The sequence below is a fragment of the Stegostoma tigrinum genome, chromosome 3 (assembly GCF_030684315.1).
Source record: "Stegostoma tigrinum isolate sSteTig4 chromosome 3, sSteTig4.hap1, whole genome shotgun sequence".
Lineage (NCBI taxonomy): Eukaryota > Metazoa > Chordata > Chondrichthyes > Orectolobiformes > Stegostomatidae > Stegostoma > Stegostoma tigrinum.
Window position 1 is genome coordinate 114,219,343 of NC_081356.1, and position 12,431 is coordinate 114,231,773.

The 12,431-nt window shown below is 43.6% G+C and overlaps 1 protein-coding gene across 2 annotated transcripts in view; it reads right to left on the minus strand.

Annotated features, from left to right (window-relative positions):
- LOC125451065 (cadherin-related family member 2-like) overlaps positions 1-12,431 on the minus strand; it is a 142,178-nt gene that overhangs the window by 81,088 nt on the left and 48,659 nt on the right. For both annotated transcript variants that reach the window (XM_048527772.2, XM_048527771.2), the window contains exons 18-20: positions 5,653-5,722; positions 1,512-2,120; positions 661-732 (exon numbers count right to left, since the gene is read on the minus strand). In XM_048527772.2, the coding sequence (XP_048383729.2) occupies positions 661-732; positions 1,512-2,120; positions 5,653-5,722 (751 nt within the window). The remainder of the gene's footprint in view (positions 1-660; positions 733-1,511; positions 2,121-5,652; positions 5,723-12,431) is intronic.

Below are 12,431 nucleotides of genomic sequence, written 5' to 3' on the forward strand. Positions count from 1 at the left end.
ACAGGCCTCTGTAGTGAAGAATTTGACAGATTCACTACCCTTTGAGAGAAAAAAATTCCTCCTCTGCTTTAAATGGACAGTCATTCTCCCAAAAGGGGAAACAATTTATCTTTGAACAACTACAGTGTGGATACAGGCTATTCGGCCCAAAGGTCCACACTGGCTCTACAAAGAGCATCCCACCCAGACTCAACCTTTTACACTATCCCTGAAACCCTGCATTCCCCATGGCTAATCCACCGAACCTACACATCCTTGGACACAATGGGCATATTAGCGTGGCCAAACTACCTAACCTGCACGTCTCTGGACTGTGGGAGGAAACCGGGGCACCCAGTGAAAACCCACACAGACACAGGGAGAATGTGCAAATTCCACACAGACTGCTGCCCAAGGCCGGAATTGAACCCGGGTGCCTGGCACTGTGAGAACCTCTCCACATCTTCCCTATTAAGCCCCCTTAAAATTTTATGTCTTTCTATTAGGGTTCCTTGCATTTTCTAAACTCCAATGAACATATGCCCAAATTACTTAACCTCTCCTCATAAGAAAATGCTTTCATATGTGGGGTTAACTGAGTGAATCTTCCCTGGACTGCCTCCAATACCAGTCTGTCTTTCTTTTGGCACGGAGACCAAAACTATTCACATCACTACTCACCACTTTTATTTTCCATCCTGGTAAATTCAGGTGGATTGTCATTTTCATCAACAATGAATATTTTGATATGCCCTGAAAAACAAGAGTTAACAATTTAGTCAGAGACCTCTTTGAGAGACTAAAAAGTGGAGGGCAACAGAAAGAGGGATTGATCCAAGCAAAGCTGGCTGATCAACATCACAAAGTGATTGCCGAAGAGCTACAGTAAATATATGAAGATAGTGCGAGACAGTCGAATGTCACATTTGAATAAAGCAGATCACCTAATAGGAGTAGCTATACACTCTACAGAATGATAACTGTTATAATTAATAATGGAAAACTCTTCACACGTTCAGTGGAAGATGTTAAGAAAAGCTCTGTAGAGTTTAGTTGGTATTTAACTGAAATACCGATGAAATTAGACAAGAGACTGTCACCTCTTTATGAAATAACTCACAGATATCAACTATGATTTTTTTACGTTATCTATGCAAGATTTCAGACATGGGAATTTTGTCATACTAGTGAGAACTAGTTTAATTCTAAGGAGTGAGCTGGTGAGCTTTGACTGTTTTTTGGGGCAATTGTCTTTGAGATTTGGAGGTATTAATCATATTTGTGCTCATTGGGAAAAATGAAGGATTCTGGAAAGGGCAACGCATTACTGTCAAATTTTGGGGAAAAAAAGCCTTTAACAGACAGTTAAGAGACCGAGACTACTTTAGGGACCAATAATGGTGTAGATTAGGTGTATACTACCTTGATACTTGAATGCTTTAAAAATCCGAGCAGCGCACACAGATTTCAATCTCTACTTGTGCAGGAAGCACATAAACAAGTTTCTAAACCACTATGCAAGTGGAACTGACCTTCCTCGCTCATATTTGAAGAGAAAACAGTGTTGTAGTCCACAACTTGTACTCTGAGTCGAACAGCCTGGACACTTTCACGGTCGACCGAACCACTGTAAAGCAAAACCCCTGATTGCTCCATCACTTGAAACCAGGTTTTACAGAGTGAACTACTCAGCCTTTCATCATCCTCATTGAGGCACTCAGTTCCTCTAATAAAGAAGTGCAGTTCTGCATCAGTATCTGGATCAAAAGCTTGAATGGCAGTGACTGTTGCATTAATTCTTCCATTTTCTCTTGCAAACACATTAGAGAGTGAACTTCCAATCAGAACAGGAGCTTCGTCATTGACGTCCAAGATATCCACTTCAACTGTCGTGTAGCCGGTGTTGGGATTGAACCCAAAATCGCTTGCAGCCACTGTCAGTCTATACTTACGTGGCCCACCATCGTAATCAAGTCTAGACTCTGGATTTACCCTGATACATGCAGCAGGTTGATGCAGCTCTCTCTTCTCTGAACTGATAATAAACTGTCCCCTGGCCCCATCTTCAATTCTGTAGATCAATAATCGGTTTGGATCAGTGACATCATTATCCAAGGCCCATATGGAAACAATGCACTGATCTGGAAGAAAAAAAGACTCAGTTAATTTATTTCGAAATATCATAGAAACTGAAGTTTTCCATTGGGCAGCCATGAAAGCGAACTTCCATTTAAGGCAAAACATGAAAATTCTGTTCAATTTATATTCATGTAGAATTTAAAATGTTGCATCATAAGACATTTCGGGTTGGACTGCAGTTTACATTGGGGGTGCTGGAATCTCTGATGTGGCAGATCCCGAAAGAGCTGCATGGAAGATTGAAGATTCTGCTGGGCAGGTCCACAGTCCCTGGAATCCCCTGAAAGTATCCATTTAAATCAAATAATTTGGAGGGCTCTGCTGTGGTTGAGTAAATAGTTCCTCAGCAAATTTAGATGATTAGAAACCCAGATAACTATTAAGATGACACCCCTAGCATACCATACCCACCTTCAACAACTTCTCCCCAAGAACCCTTACAGTCCTCAGACCCTAATTGGACATACCCCTCTCCACCCCCAGAAGCTGATATTCCTTTTTTCCTAATGGGATCTGACATACCCCTCTCCCCAGGAACCAACACTCACTCCTTCCCTGCAACTGGACCAGAGACCCTCCCCTTACCTCCCCATTCCCAGCCCCATGAATGATAAACTATGGAGTCAACAATCGACAGAATTTCCTGCCTTTTTCACATCCAAAACTCATGACCTCGACTTTCCTGGAGCATTCTTCTTTAGGCATCATATCAAGATCCCAATCTGAAATTTACAGGTAATCCTCATTTCCTGGTGGAGGCTCTACCAGTCTACTGGAGAAACAAAAAGGTAGGATCCACCTTAACACTTTTTAGCATGGCCAATCCACCCAACCTGCACATCTTTGGACTGTGGGAGGAAACCCACGCAGTCACAGGGAGAACGTGCAAAGTCCACAGAGACAGTCATCCGAGGGTAGAATTGAACCCGGGTCCCTGACGCTGTGAGGCAGTTGTGCTAACCACTGGGCCACTGTGCCACCCAAGTGTTGTAATGTAGCAACATTCAATTTGTACATAGCAAGGTCCCCCGACAAAGAGCAATTGAATCAAAGATCAGGCCAAGGTATGTTCAATGGCCACCATGTTAGTCAGAATCATGTGGAAATCCTGACACACCTGACTCCAAGAGAATTTCCCAGGAAATTGAAAATTCCAATGGATAATGTCACAGAGTCTGTTTGGAAATGATCCAAAATGGCCTCTTAAAGTTGTGATGATAACTCAGGAAATGTTGGAGGATTGAACTTTGAATTCCTGGGTAACTATTACATTGAACCAGTAAGTCACCCTAATCCCCCACCACCAAATATATTCTCCATCCCACCAAGACTCCGGACACTCTACTGGACCTAACAGCCCCAAACCACTCCTCATGCCTTGGCCTGAATTGACATCACTTCGCGGACCCCACTTCAGCCATCCCCAAACCTCACCCCCACCCCACCTGTCCTGACACAGAAAGGATGTAAATGCATTGGAGGTAGCTCTGAGGAGCTTTATGAAATGGATATCTGAGAATGGATGGGTTCTTTTATGAGGAGAGGTAAGACAGGCTGGTCTTGTTTCTTCTGGAGGTTAGAAGATTGAAGCGTGTAAGATGCTGAATCTTCTTGATCTGTGGCACATGGGAAGGATGTTTCCTTTCGTGGAGTGGCTTCAGAACCAGGGGGCCTGTTTGAAAATTTGGGGTCAGCCCCTTCAGGCCAGAGCTTTGGGCAGCCTGGTGACTCAATGGTTAGTACTGCTACCTCACAAGCACAAGGGACATGAGTTTGATTACAACCTCACCTGGCTGTCTGTGTGGAGTTTACACATTCTCCACTTGTTTGCATGGGTTTCCTCCGGCTGCTCTCATTTCCTCCCACAGTCCAAAGATGTGTGGGTTAGGTGAATTGGCAATGCTAAATTACCCATAGTGCTCCAGGAATGTGCAGGCTGTGTGGGTTAGCCATGGGAAATGCAGGGTTACAGAGAGAAGACAAGGGGTGGGATGCTGTTCAGAGGATCAGTGAGGACTCAATGGGCTCAATGGCCTGCTTCCACATTGTAGAGATTCTATGAAGAGTATCTGTATTCTCTTGGAGTAATTGTGTGTGTTTGGAACTCTCTGCCTGAAGGCACTGGAGACAGTGTCATTGTATTTTTCCTGGGCAAGGGAATCAAGAATGCTCAGGGGTTCGATGGGAATGTGGGACTCAAAACACAAACACATCAGCCATGATCATATTCAATTGTAGAGCTGATTCAGTGGGACAAATAGTGTAATTCTGGTCCTTTTTGATATTTTCATTTGTGTGTTCACCTCCATCCGAATTTGTCATCCCTGTGTCTCCCCTCTCCTTCCCCAACCCCACTGAACCCAACCCAGTCACTTGCACATTCTGACTTCTGACCCACCCTAAGCGCTCATCTGTTTACTGGCACCATGACACACTGCACCCTTAGCACCCAGCTCCTCATCCCCTCACTCAAATGGCACTCTGATTCTTTCATCCTTCCACAAGGCACATAACCTCCCTCATCCACCTGACATGATCATGGATAGTTGCATGAAAATAGAGGGAATAGAGGAATATGGACTGAATAAGAGCAGAAGGTTTGTTTTTTTAGATTAATTAGTGCATGATGATTGGCATAAGGTTGGAGGGCCGAAGGACCTGTTCCTGTGCTGTACTTCTCTTTTGTTCTTTTGTTGTTTTATAAAGCCTCACACAGCTGACATTATAAATACGCATCCACTCTCCATCTCCCATACCACCCATTTTCTGATTTACTTTATGTGTATACCCTTTCACAATAGCTGACAATGGTTGGGCACAAAACAGCAGAGAATGTGCGTCCAACCATGATTTTCTCTGCTTCTGGATTCAAGGATTCCCAGACAGGTTCATGACGGGAAGTCCCTGTCCAGGAATCTCCAGCACAGAAGACATCAAAAGGTAAGTGGGTAATTTTAAACCCAATCAGGGTGGGACATGGGGTTTCTGACTGGTCCAATTTTTTGGAACAAAAGACACAACTTCACTCAAACAAGTGTATACAGAGACTCGTATTTCAAAGTAAAGGGATATGTGGCCAATTTTGTGTGTGGCAACTAAATTGCATGGAGGGATTGTCAACATAAAAGATCAAGGGAATGCGGGGATGAGGGGTTGTGATTTACTGCATTTAATAGGCAACTCTCATGCTGGAAAATCAATGATATTTTGTCTGTGAAACTGGTGCATGCCCAGATAACAAAGTCTCTATCTGCAAATGCGAAGGAAATTCCAGATCCTTACGTGGAAACACATTTTTGGCATTCCCTGTTTGTTATTTCTGCAAATAATTGTAGCTATGATCTCACTGTGTAAAAACAAACCGATTTTCCTGACAATGACTAAATTTTTCTTCATTTTATAGCATGCAGATAAATTTGATGGAAATTGGTTAATTTGGGAATAAGTTTCCGTCATGTACTGAATTATTTATTAACATTTGAGTTAGATCATTTGGGTTTAATTTTTTATCCATTTCAAAAATATACTTCTTACCTAGCTGATCTTCAGTTACAGCAACAAAAATGGTGCTCTGGTTAAAAACTGGTTCATTGTCATTCACATCCTGTAATATAAAATTTTAACAATGGTTTATTCATTTCAACAAAATACACTTACCAGGTACTAAGTTTTAATGTTTTGCAGTGTTCCACCTTATTACACCACACCGCACCACCCCCCCACCCCCACCACATTCACCTTTTGATTGAAAGGAAACAGTAAGTTGTCCAACAATATACCATACAAGTTTTAGTAATGTAGGAGATGTAGTAGGCCATTCAGCCCCCATTATATGTTCTGCCATTCTGTTAGATCACGGCTGATCTGTACCTAGCTGCGTTTTCTTGACTATGGTCCAAATCCTCTGAACTAATCCCTCACCCATCAATAACCTGCTGGTAAAAACTGAAAGGATTATGGATGCTCTAAGTCAGGAACAAAAACGGAAGTTGCTGGAAAAGCTGAGCAGGTCTGGCAGCATCTGTGAAGAAAAATCAGAGTTAACATTTCGGGTCTGGTGCCAGACCTGCTGAATAATCCGCTGGTCCCAGTCTTGAAAATTTCAATTACCTTGGCATCCAAAACCATTCTGCTCATTTTACACTGCACCCACTCCAATATCAATAAGGTGCACCTTAACCCCCACCAAGATTTGGCCTTTTGTTGTGTGGATTTTATTCGCACATTCATGAGCTTGGAGTCAAGGCAGATATTGACTGGAACATAGTAACACATGAACAGAGGAACAGGAGTAGGCCATTCAGCCCCTTCAGCATGTCCCCCCATTTAATAAAATCGTGGCCCATCTGTGGTCTAAGTCCATATCCCTGCCCTTGGCCCATATCCCTCAATATCTTTGGTTCTCACAAATACTTCTATTTCAGATTTTAAACTAACAACAACTAACAAGTGTCAACTGCTATTTCTGGAAAACAGCTCCAAACATCTGCCACCACCCTTTGTGTACAGAAGTGCTTCCTAAATCCTCTCCCAAAAGATCTGGTCCTAATTCTCGGACTATGCTTCTAGTTCTAGAATTTCTGACCAAGTGGGAATGGTTTATCTACCCCCTGTCGTTTCCTGTTAAAACCTTGAAGATTTTGCTCAGAATACCTCTTGACTTTTAAATCCTAGAAGAAGACAAATTTAATTTGTATAATCTCTCCTTATAGCTTAACTAATGTTGTCCAGACATCATTCTTGCAAACCTGCTTTGAATTTCATCTAGGACTAAAACATTATTCCTAAGATGCGGTTCCCAGATCTGATCACAGTACTTCAAATGTGGTCTAACCAGGGTTTTGTATAGCTGCAGCATGACTTCTGCAACCTTATACTCCAGCCCTCTGGGTATATTCCATTAGACTTCTTGATTATTTTCCGATCAAGGAAAAGCAAGACACGGTTTGTATTCAGGCTTATAAGTCTTTATAATATTGTAATTACATATTAAAACATGGTATTTAGACATATACCAGCCTATAATTATATTGTTACAATATTGAAAATCTGCTCCATGAACTCTACTACCTAATGCTAGCTCGTCTCCTCCACAGGTTTCTTTGCACATGTCTCTAACATTCATGTGGCTATATTTCAAGCTTCTGCCTAGCTCTGCATTTTTCCCTTCTTTTAACTTCACCCACACTGTGCTATTTATACCAAGTGAGGAGCAGTTGTGCGACATCATTACAAGGTTGCTCCAGGGTACTAAAACCTTTAGTACAGAACATTTAGTACAGAAAGTGGAAGGTAATAGTCTAGATGAGATCTGACTAACACTATACAATTGATATGTCATTTCCAACCTAACTATTGACATGAAACTGCTCTTGCGCTTGCAGGCAACAAGACAATAGATTTGACGGTCAGCAGTAAGTCAGAGTGATGGCAAGATTTTAACAAAAGGCACACTTTTCAACATTTTTCTAAAGTAAAAATAGAATGGACAAAGAATTATGTGAATAGATCTAGAAAAGCTGGGCTGTCTTACAAAACTTGCCTCTAGCAATGTTACTGTGACAGTAAAATTCAATACGCAGAACCGATCAGACTGCTTTGATAAGACAGGGTCTATGAATAATTGATCAACTTTATACTTTGCACAGAGCTTAATTTCTTGTTGCTTGACCAGCTATCACAAATAGATAAAAGGAGAAATAGATCTACCTAGTTTTTCTCTTCTTGAATTATTAAAATACTCCCCAAAGGATAAGTTGCTTTTAATGGAGCAGAGCCTTAAGTTTCTAAAGAGTTTTGCTCTAAGTATTACATTGAGAGCCTGATGAGTGTCTAACTCTCCATGACAAGTGCTATAATGAAACTGATGCTGCGATATCTTCAGCTTAAACTCCAGAATAACTTTATGTAACGAAGGGACATCTTTAATGGCAGCAGGCAACTGGCTGACCATGTGGTGAATGTGTAAACTACCTGAACATTCTCACAGAAAAGATCCTGAAGAATCTACTCAACTGGCTCATGGGGCTGATTAACACGCTCCTGTTCCTATATCGGTTAATAATTTATTTTTCTTCTTTAAACAATGCAATATGATCTTTTACCTCAATAGGTAGCCAGAACCTCAGTTTAAACTTTGAGCCAACAGAATGCTGCTCACACAAGCCTTAGAACAAAGTGTGCAGAGGACACTGAAAGTCTGCAGAAGGCTATAGATAGGTTAAGTACACAATAAATGACAACACCTTCTGGTTGCCAACCATTTTAACTCCCACTCCCACTCCCACTCCAACTCCCACCCCAACTCCCTGGGTTATGTGTCAATCCTGGGCCTCCTCCTGTGCCATAATGGCACCACCTGCAAACTGGAGGAATAACACCTCATATTCCACCTCAGGAGCCTACAGCCCAGTGGCCTGAATATAGAATTCACCAGTTTTAAAAACTTCCCACCCCGGGCCTAACACAACCCGTCCATCTTATCTCCCACCTATCTGCTCCTCCCATTCACTGACCAATCCCTACCTACACTCACTTATCACCATTCCACCTGCCTTCCCCAGTCCCACCCCTTCTCTCTATTTATTTCCCAGCTCCCTTGCCCCACCCCCATTTCTGAAGAAGGGTCCTGGCCTAAAACATCAGCTTTCCTGCTCCTCTGATGCTGCCTGGCCTGCTGTGTTCCTCTAACTCCATACTGTGTTGTCTTTATAGGTAGGCTAAATAAGTGGGCAAGGGTCAGGCAGATGGAGTACAATGTGAAAAATGTAAAGTCATCAATTTTGGTAGGAATGACAGCTAAATGGACTATTATTTAAATGGTGAAGAAGTGCAGCATGCTGCTGTGCAGAGGGACCTGGGTGACCTTGTGCATGAATCACAAGGTGGTTTGCAGGTGCAGCAGCTAATTATGAAGGCAAATGGAATATTGTCCTTCATTTCTAGGAGGATGGAGTTTAAAGGCAGGGAGGTTATGCTGCAGCTGTACAGGATGCTGGTGAGGTCACATTGGAGTATTGTGTACATATTTGGTCTCCTTACTTAAGAAAAGATGTACTAGCACTGGAGGGAGTGCTGAGGAGATACTCGGTTGATTCCAGAATTGAGAGGGTTGGCTTATGAGAAGAGATTGAGTAGACTGGGACTCTTCTCATTGGAATTTAAAAGAATGGGGGAGAATATTATAGAAACATATAAAATTATGTAGGGAATAGCTATGAGAGAAGCAGGGAGGTCGTTTCCACTGGTGGGTGAAACTAGAACTAGGGGGCATATACTCAAAATATGAGGGAACAGATTTAGGACTGGGTTAAGGAAGAAATTCTTCATGCAAAAGTTTGGGAATCTGAAATTTCCTGCCCAGTGAAGCAGTTGAGGCTACCTTGTTCGATGTTTTAAAGGCAAAGTAAGCTTTCTGAACAGTCAAGGAATTAAGTGTTGTGGTGAGTGGGTGGGTAAGTGGAGCTGAGTCCATGAAAAGATCTTATTCCATAGTGCAGCAGGCTCTATAGATCTGTTGACCTAGTCCTGCTCCTATTTCTTAAGTGCTTATGTTTATGAAGAATTCTCTCAAACTATGCTGAAAGATTGGACTAAATTAAGCAGCCAGCTTCTGGAGCCAAATCCAAAGCCTTTGAGCCAGAGGTAAGAGATAACAAAGTGTAGAGCTGGATGAACACAGAAGGCCAAACAGCATCTTAGGAGCAGAAAAGCTGACGTTTTGGGCCTAGACACTTCAACAGAAAAGGGGGAGTGGGAGGGGTTTCTGAAATAAATAGGGTGAGGGGGAGGTGGATAGAAGATGGATAGAGGAGAAGATAGGTGGAGAGGAGACAGACAAGTTAAAGGGGTGGGGCTGGAGCCAGTAGAGGTGAGTGCAGGTAGGGAGGGCATAGGTCAGTCCGGGGAGGACGGACAGGTCAAGGGGGCGGGATAAGGTTAATAGGTAGGAAATGGGGGTGTAGCTTGAGGTGGGAGGAGGGGATAGGTGAGAGGATGAACAGGTTAGGGAGGCAGGGATGAGCTGGGCTGGTTTTTGGATGCAGTGCGGGGAGGGGAGATTTTGAAGCTGGTGAAATCCACATTGATACCATTGGGCTGCAGGGTTCCCAAACGGAATATGAGTTGCTGTTCCTGAAACCTTCGGGTGGCATCGTTGTGGCACTGCAGGAGGCCCAGGGTAGACATGCCGTCTAGGGAATGGGAGGGGGAGTTGAAATGGTTCGCGACTGGGAGGTGCAGTTGTTTATTGCAAGCCGAGCGTCGGTGTTCTGCAAAGAGGTCCCCAAGCCTTTGCAGAACACCTACGCTCGGTTCGCAATAAGCAACTGCACCTCCCAGTCGCGAACCATTTCAACTCCCCCTCGCATTCCTTAGACGACGTGTCCGTCATGGGCCTCCTGCAGTGCCATAATGATGCCACCTGAAGGTTGCAGGTACAGCTACTCATATTCTGCTTGGGAACCCTGCAGCCCAATGGTATCAATGTGGATTTCACAAGCTTCAAAATTTCCCCTCCCCCCACTGCATCCCAAAAGCACTCCAGCTTGTCCCTGCCTCCCTAACCTTTTCTTCCTCTCACCTATCCCCTCCTCCCGCCTCAAGCCGCACCCCCATTTCCTACCTACTAACCTCATCCTACCCCCTTGACCTGTCTGTCCTCCCTGGACTTGCCTATCTCATCCCTACCTCCCTATCAACACTCACCTCTCCTGGCTCCATCCCTGCCTCTTTAACTTGTCTGTCTCCTCTCCACCTATCTTCTCGTCAATCCATCTTCGATCTGCCTCCCCCCTCTCCCTATTTATTTCAGAACCCTGTCCTCCTCCTCTCCCCCCCCCCCCGCCAACTTCTGATGAAGGGTCTAGGCATAAAATGTTAGCTTTTCTGCTCCTCTGATGCTGCTTGGCCTGCTGTGTTCATCCAGCTCTACACGTTGTTATCTCAGATTCTCCAGCATCTGCAGTTCCTAATATCCCTGAGCCTGAACATCTTTAACATAATAAAAATTGGACATAAGAGGTCATGGGGGCGTGGAGTGAGCATTGGAGTTTGAGAGAGTTAGCTTTGTGGCCATGGGGATATGTAATGGGCATGGGGGTATATGAGTTGAGATGGGGGATCATAATGGATAGAGTGGGCAGTGAACATGGAGAAATCATTCTGTACCTCACTGTCCCTCTATAACCCCTGGTCCCCATGTCAGCTCCGTGGGCATGGGGGAATCATAGGGGTATGGAGTAGAACATTGGGGTGCAGAGTGGGAATAGGGATATGGAGTAGGTGTGGGAAGTCATGGGGTACAGAGACACATGAGGAATCTTAGCAGCAGTATGGAGTTGACATGGGGTAGTCATGAGGTACAAAGTGCACACTAAGGGTATGAAGGTATGGAGCGGTCATGAGGGTATGGAGCAAAAATGGAGAAGTCATGAGGATGTGGTGCAGACATGGAGAGGCCATGGAGGTATGGAGTGTTCATGGGGAAGTCAAGAGGGTATGGGGCATGTATTGCACCATTGAAAAATGGGGAGGTGAGTGGAATAGGAGATGTGAGGGTTTCAGAGAAACTCTCACTCACTCACTGACTTGGACAATGTTCCAACAAACCGAAGTGTCGCTTCTGCTTTGGGAGGTGATGGCCATCATTCCAGCCTGCCTTTCTCTTAAGCTAGTGTGCATGAGAACTAGCTGGCATCTGGCTGGGTTACAGACTAGGTGAGTAGTCCATGCAATTCCAGTATTGAGGATGAGAAACCAGGCAAATTATTTTAGTCGCCCAAACAGTTAGTTCAGGATTAAAATGGCAGAATATACATAATTTCCCACATTAACCTGTGACTTCACCTGAACTGTGCTTTTGGTGACGGGGCAGGGAAACGGCAGAAGCAACAGCTTATTTCTCATCACTGAAGATTCTGAGTGAAACAAAACGGTTGAAGTCACAATGGAAACCATTTATCTTTCTCTAAGTTCCTGCTTCAGGAAACGGCCTGACTACTTTCCACCTGCCCCGACCATAATGGAATGAAAGCCCAATTAATTTTCCAGCAACCGATTGCAAAAACTTCTTTTAAAAAAAATTCTCTGGGGAGAGCTCTTTTCAAAAGAAAATTTTCTGAATCCTTACAGATGTGAGTCAACTTTGAAAAAGAAGGCCATTTGTTTAATCTCAGAGCCTGAGATTTGCTGGATGTTAATTGAACTGTGGAATTTAAAAAGCATTTGCAGTGACCTGGATTTGAACAGGGAGATAGCTAAGCAGCAATCTTAAAGGTTAACAGTCAAATATCAGAAATGTGCTCCAGTCTTGA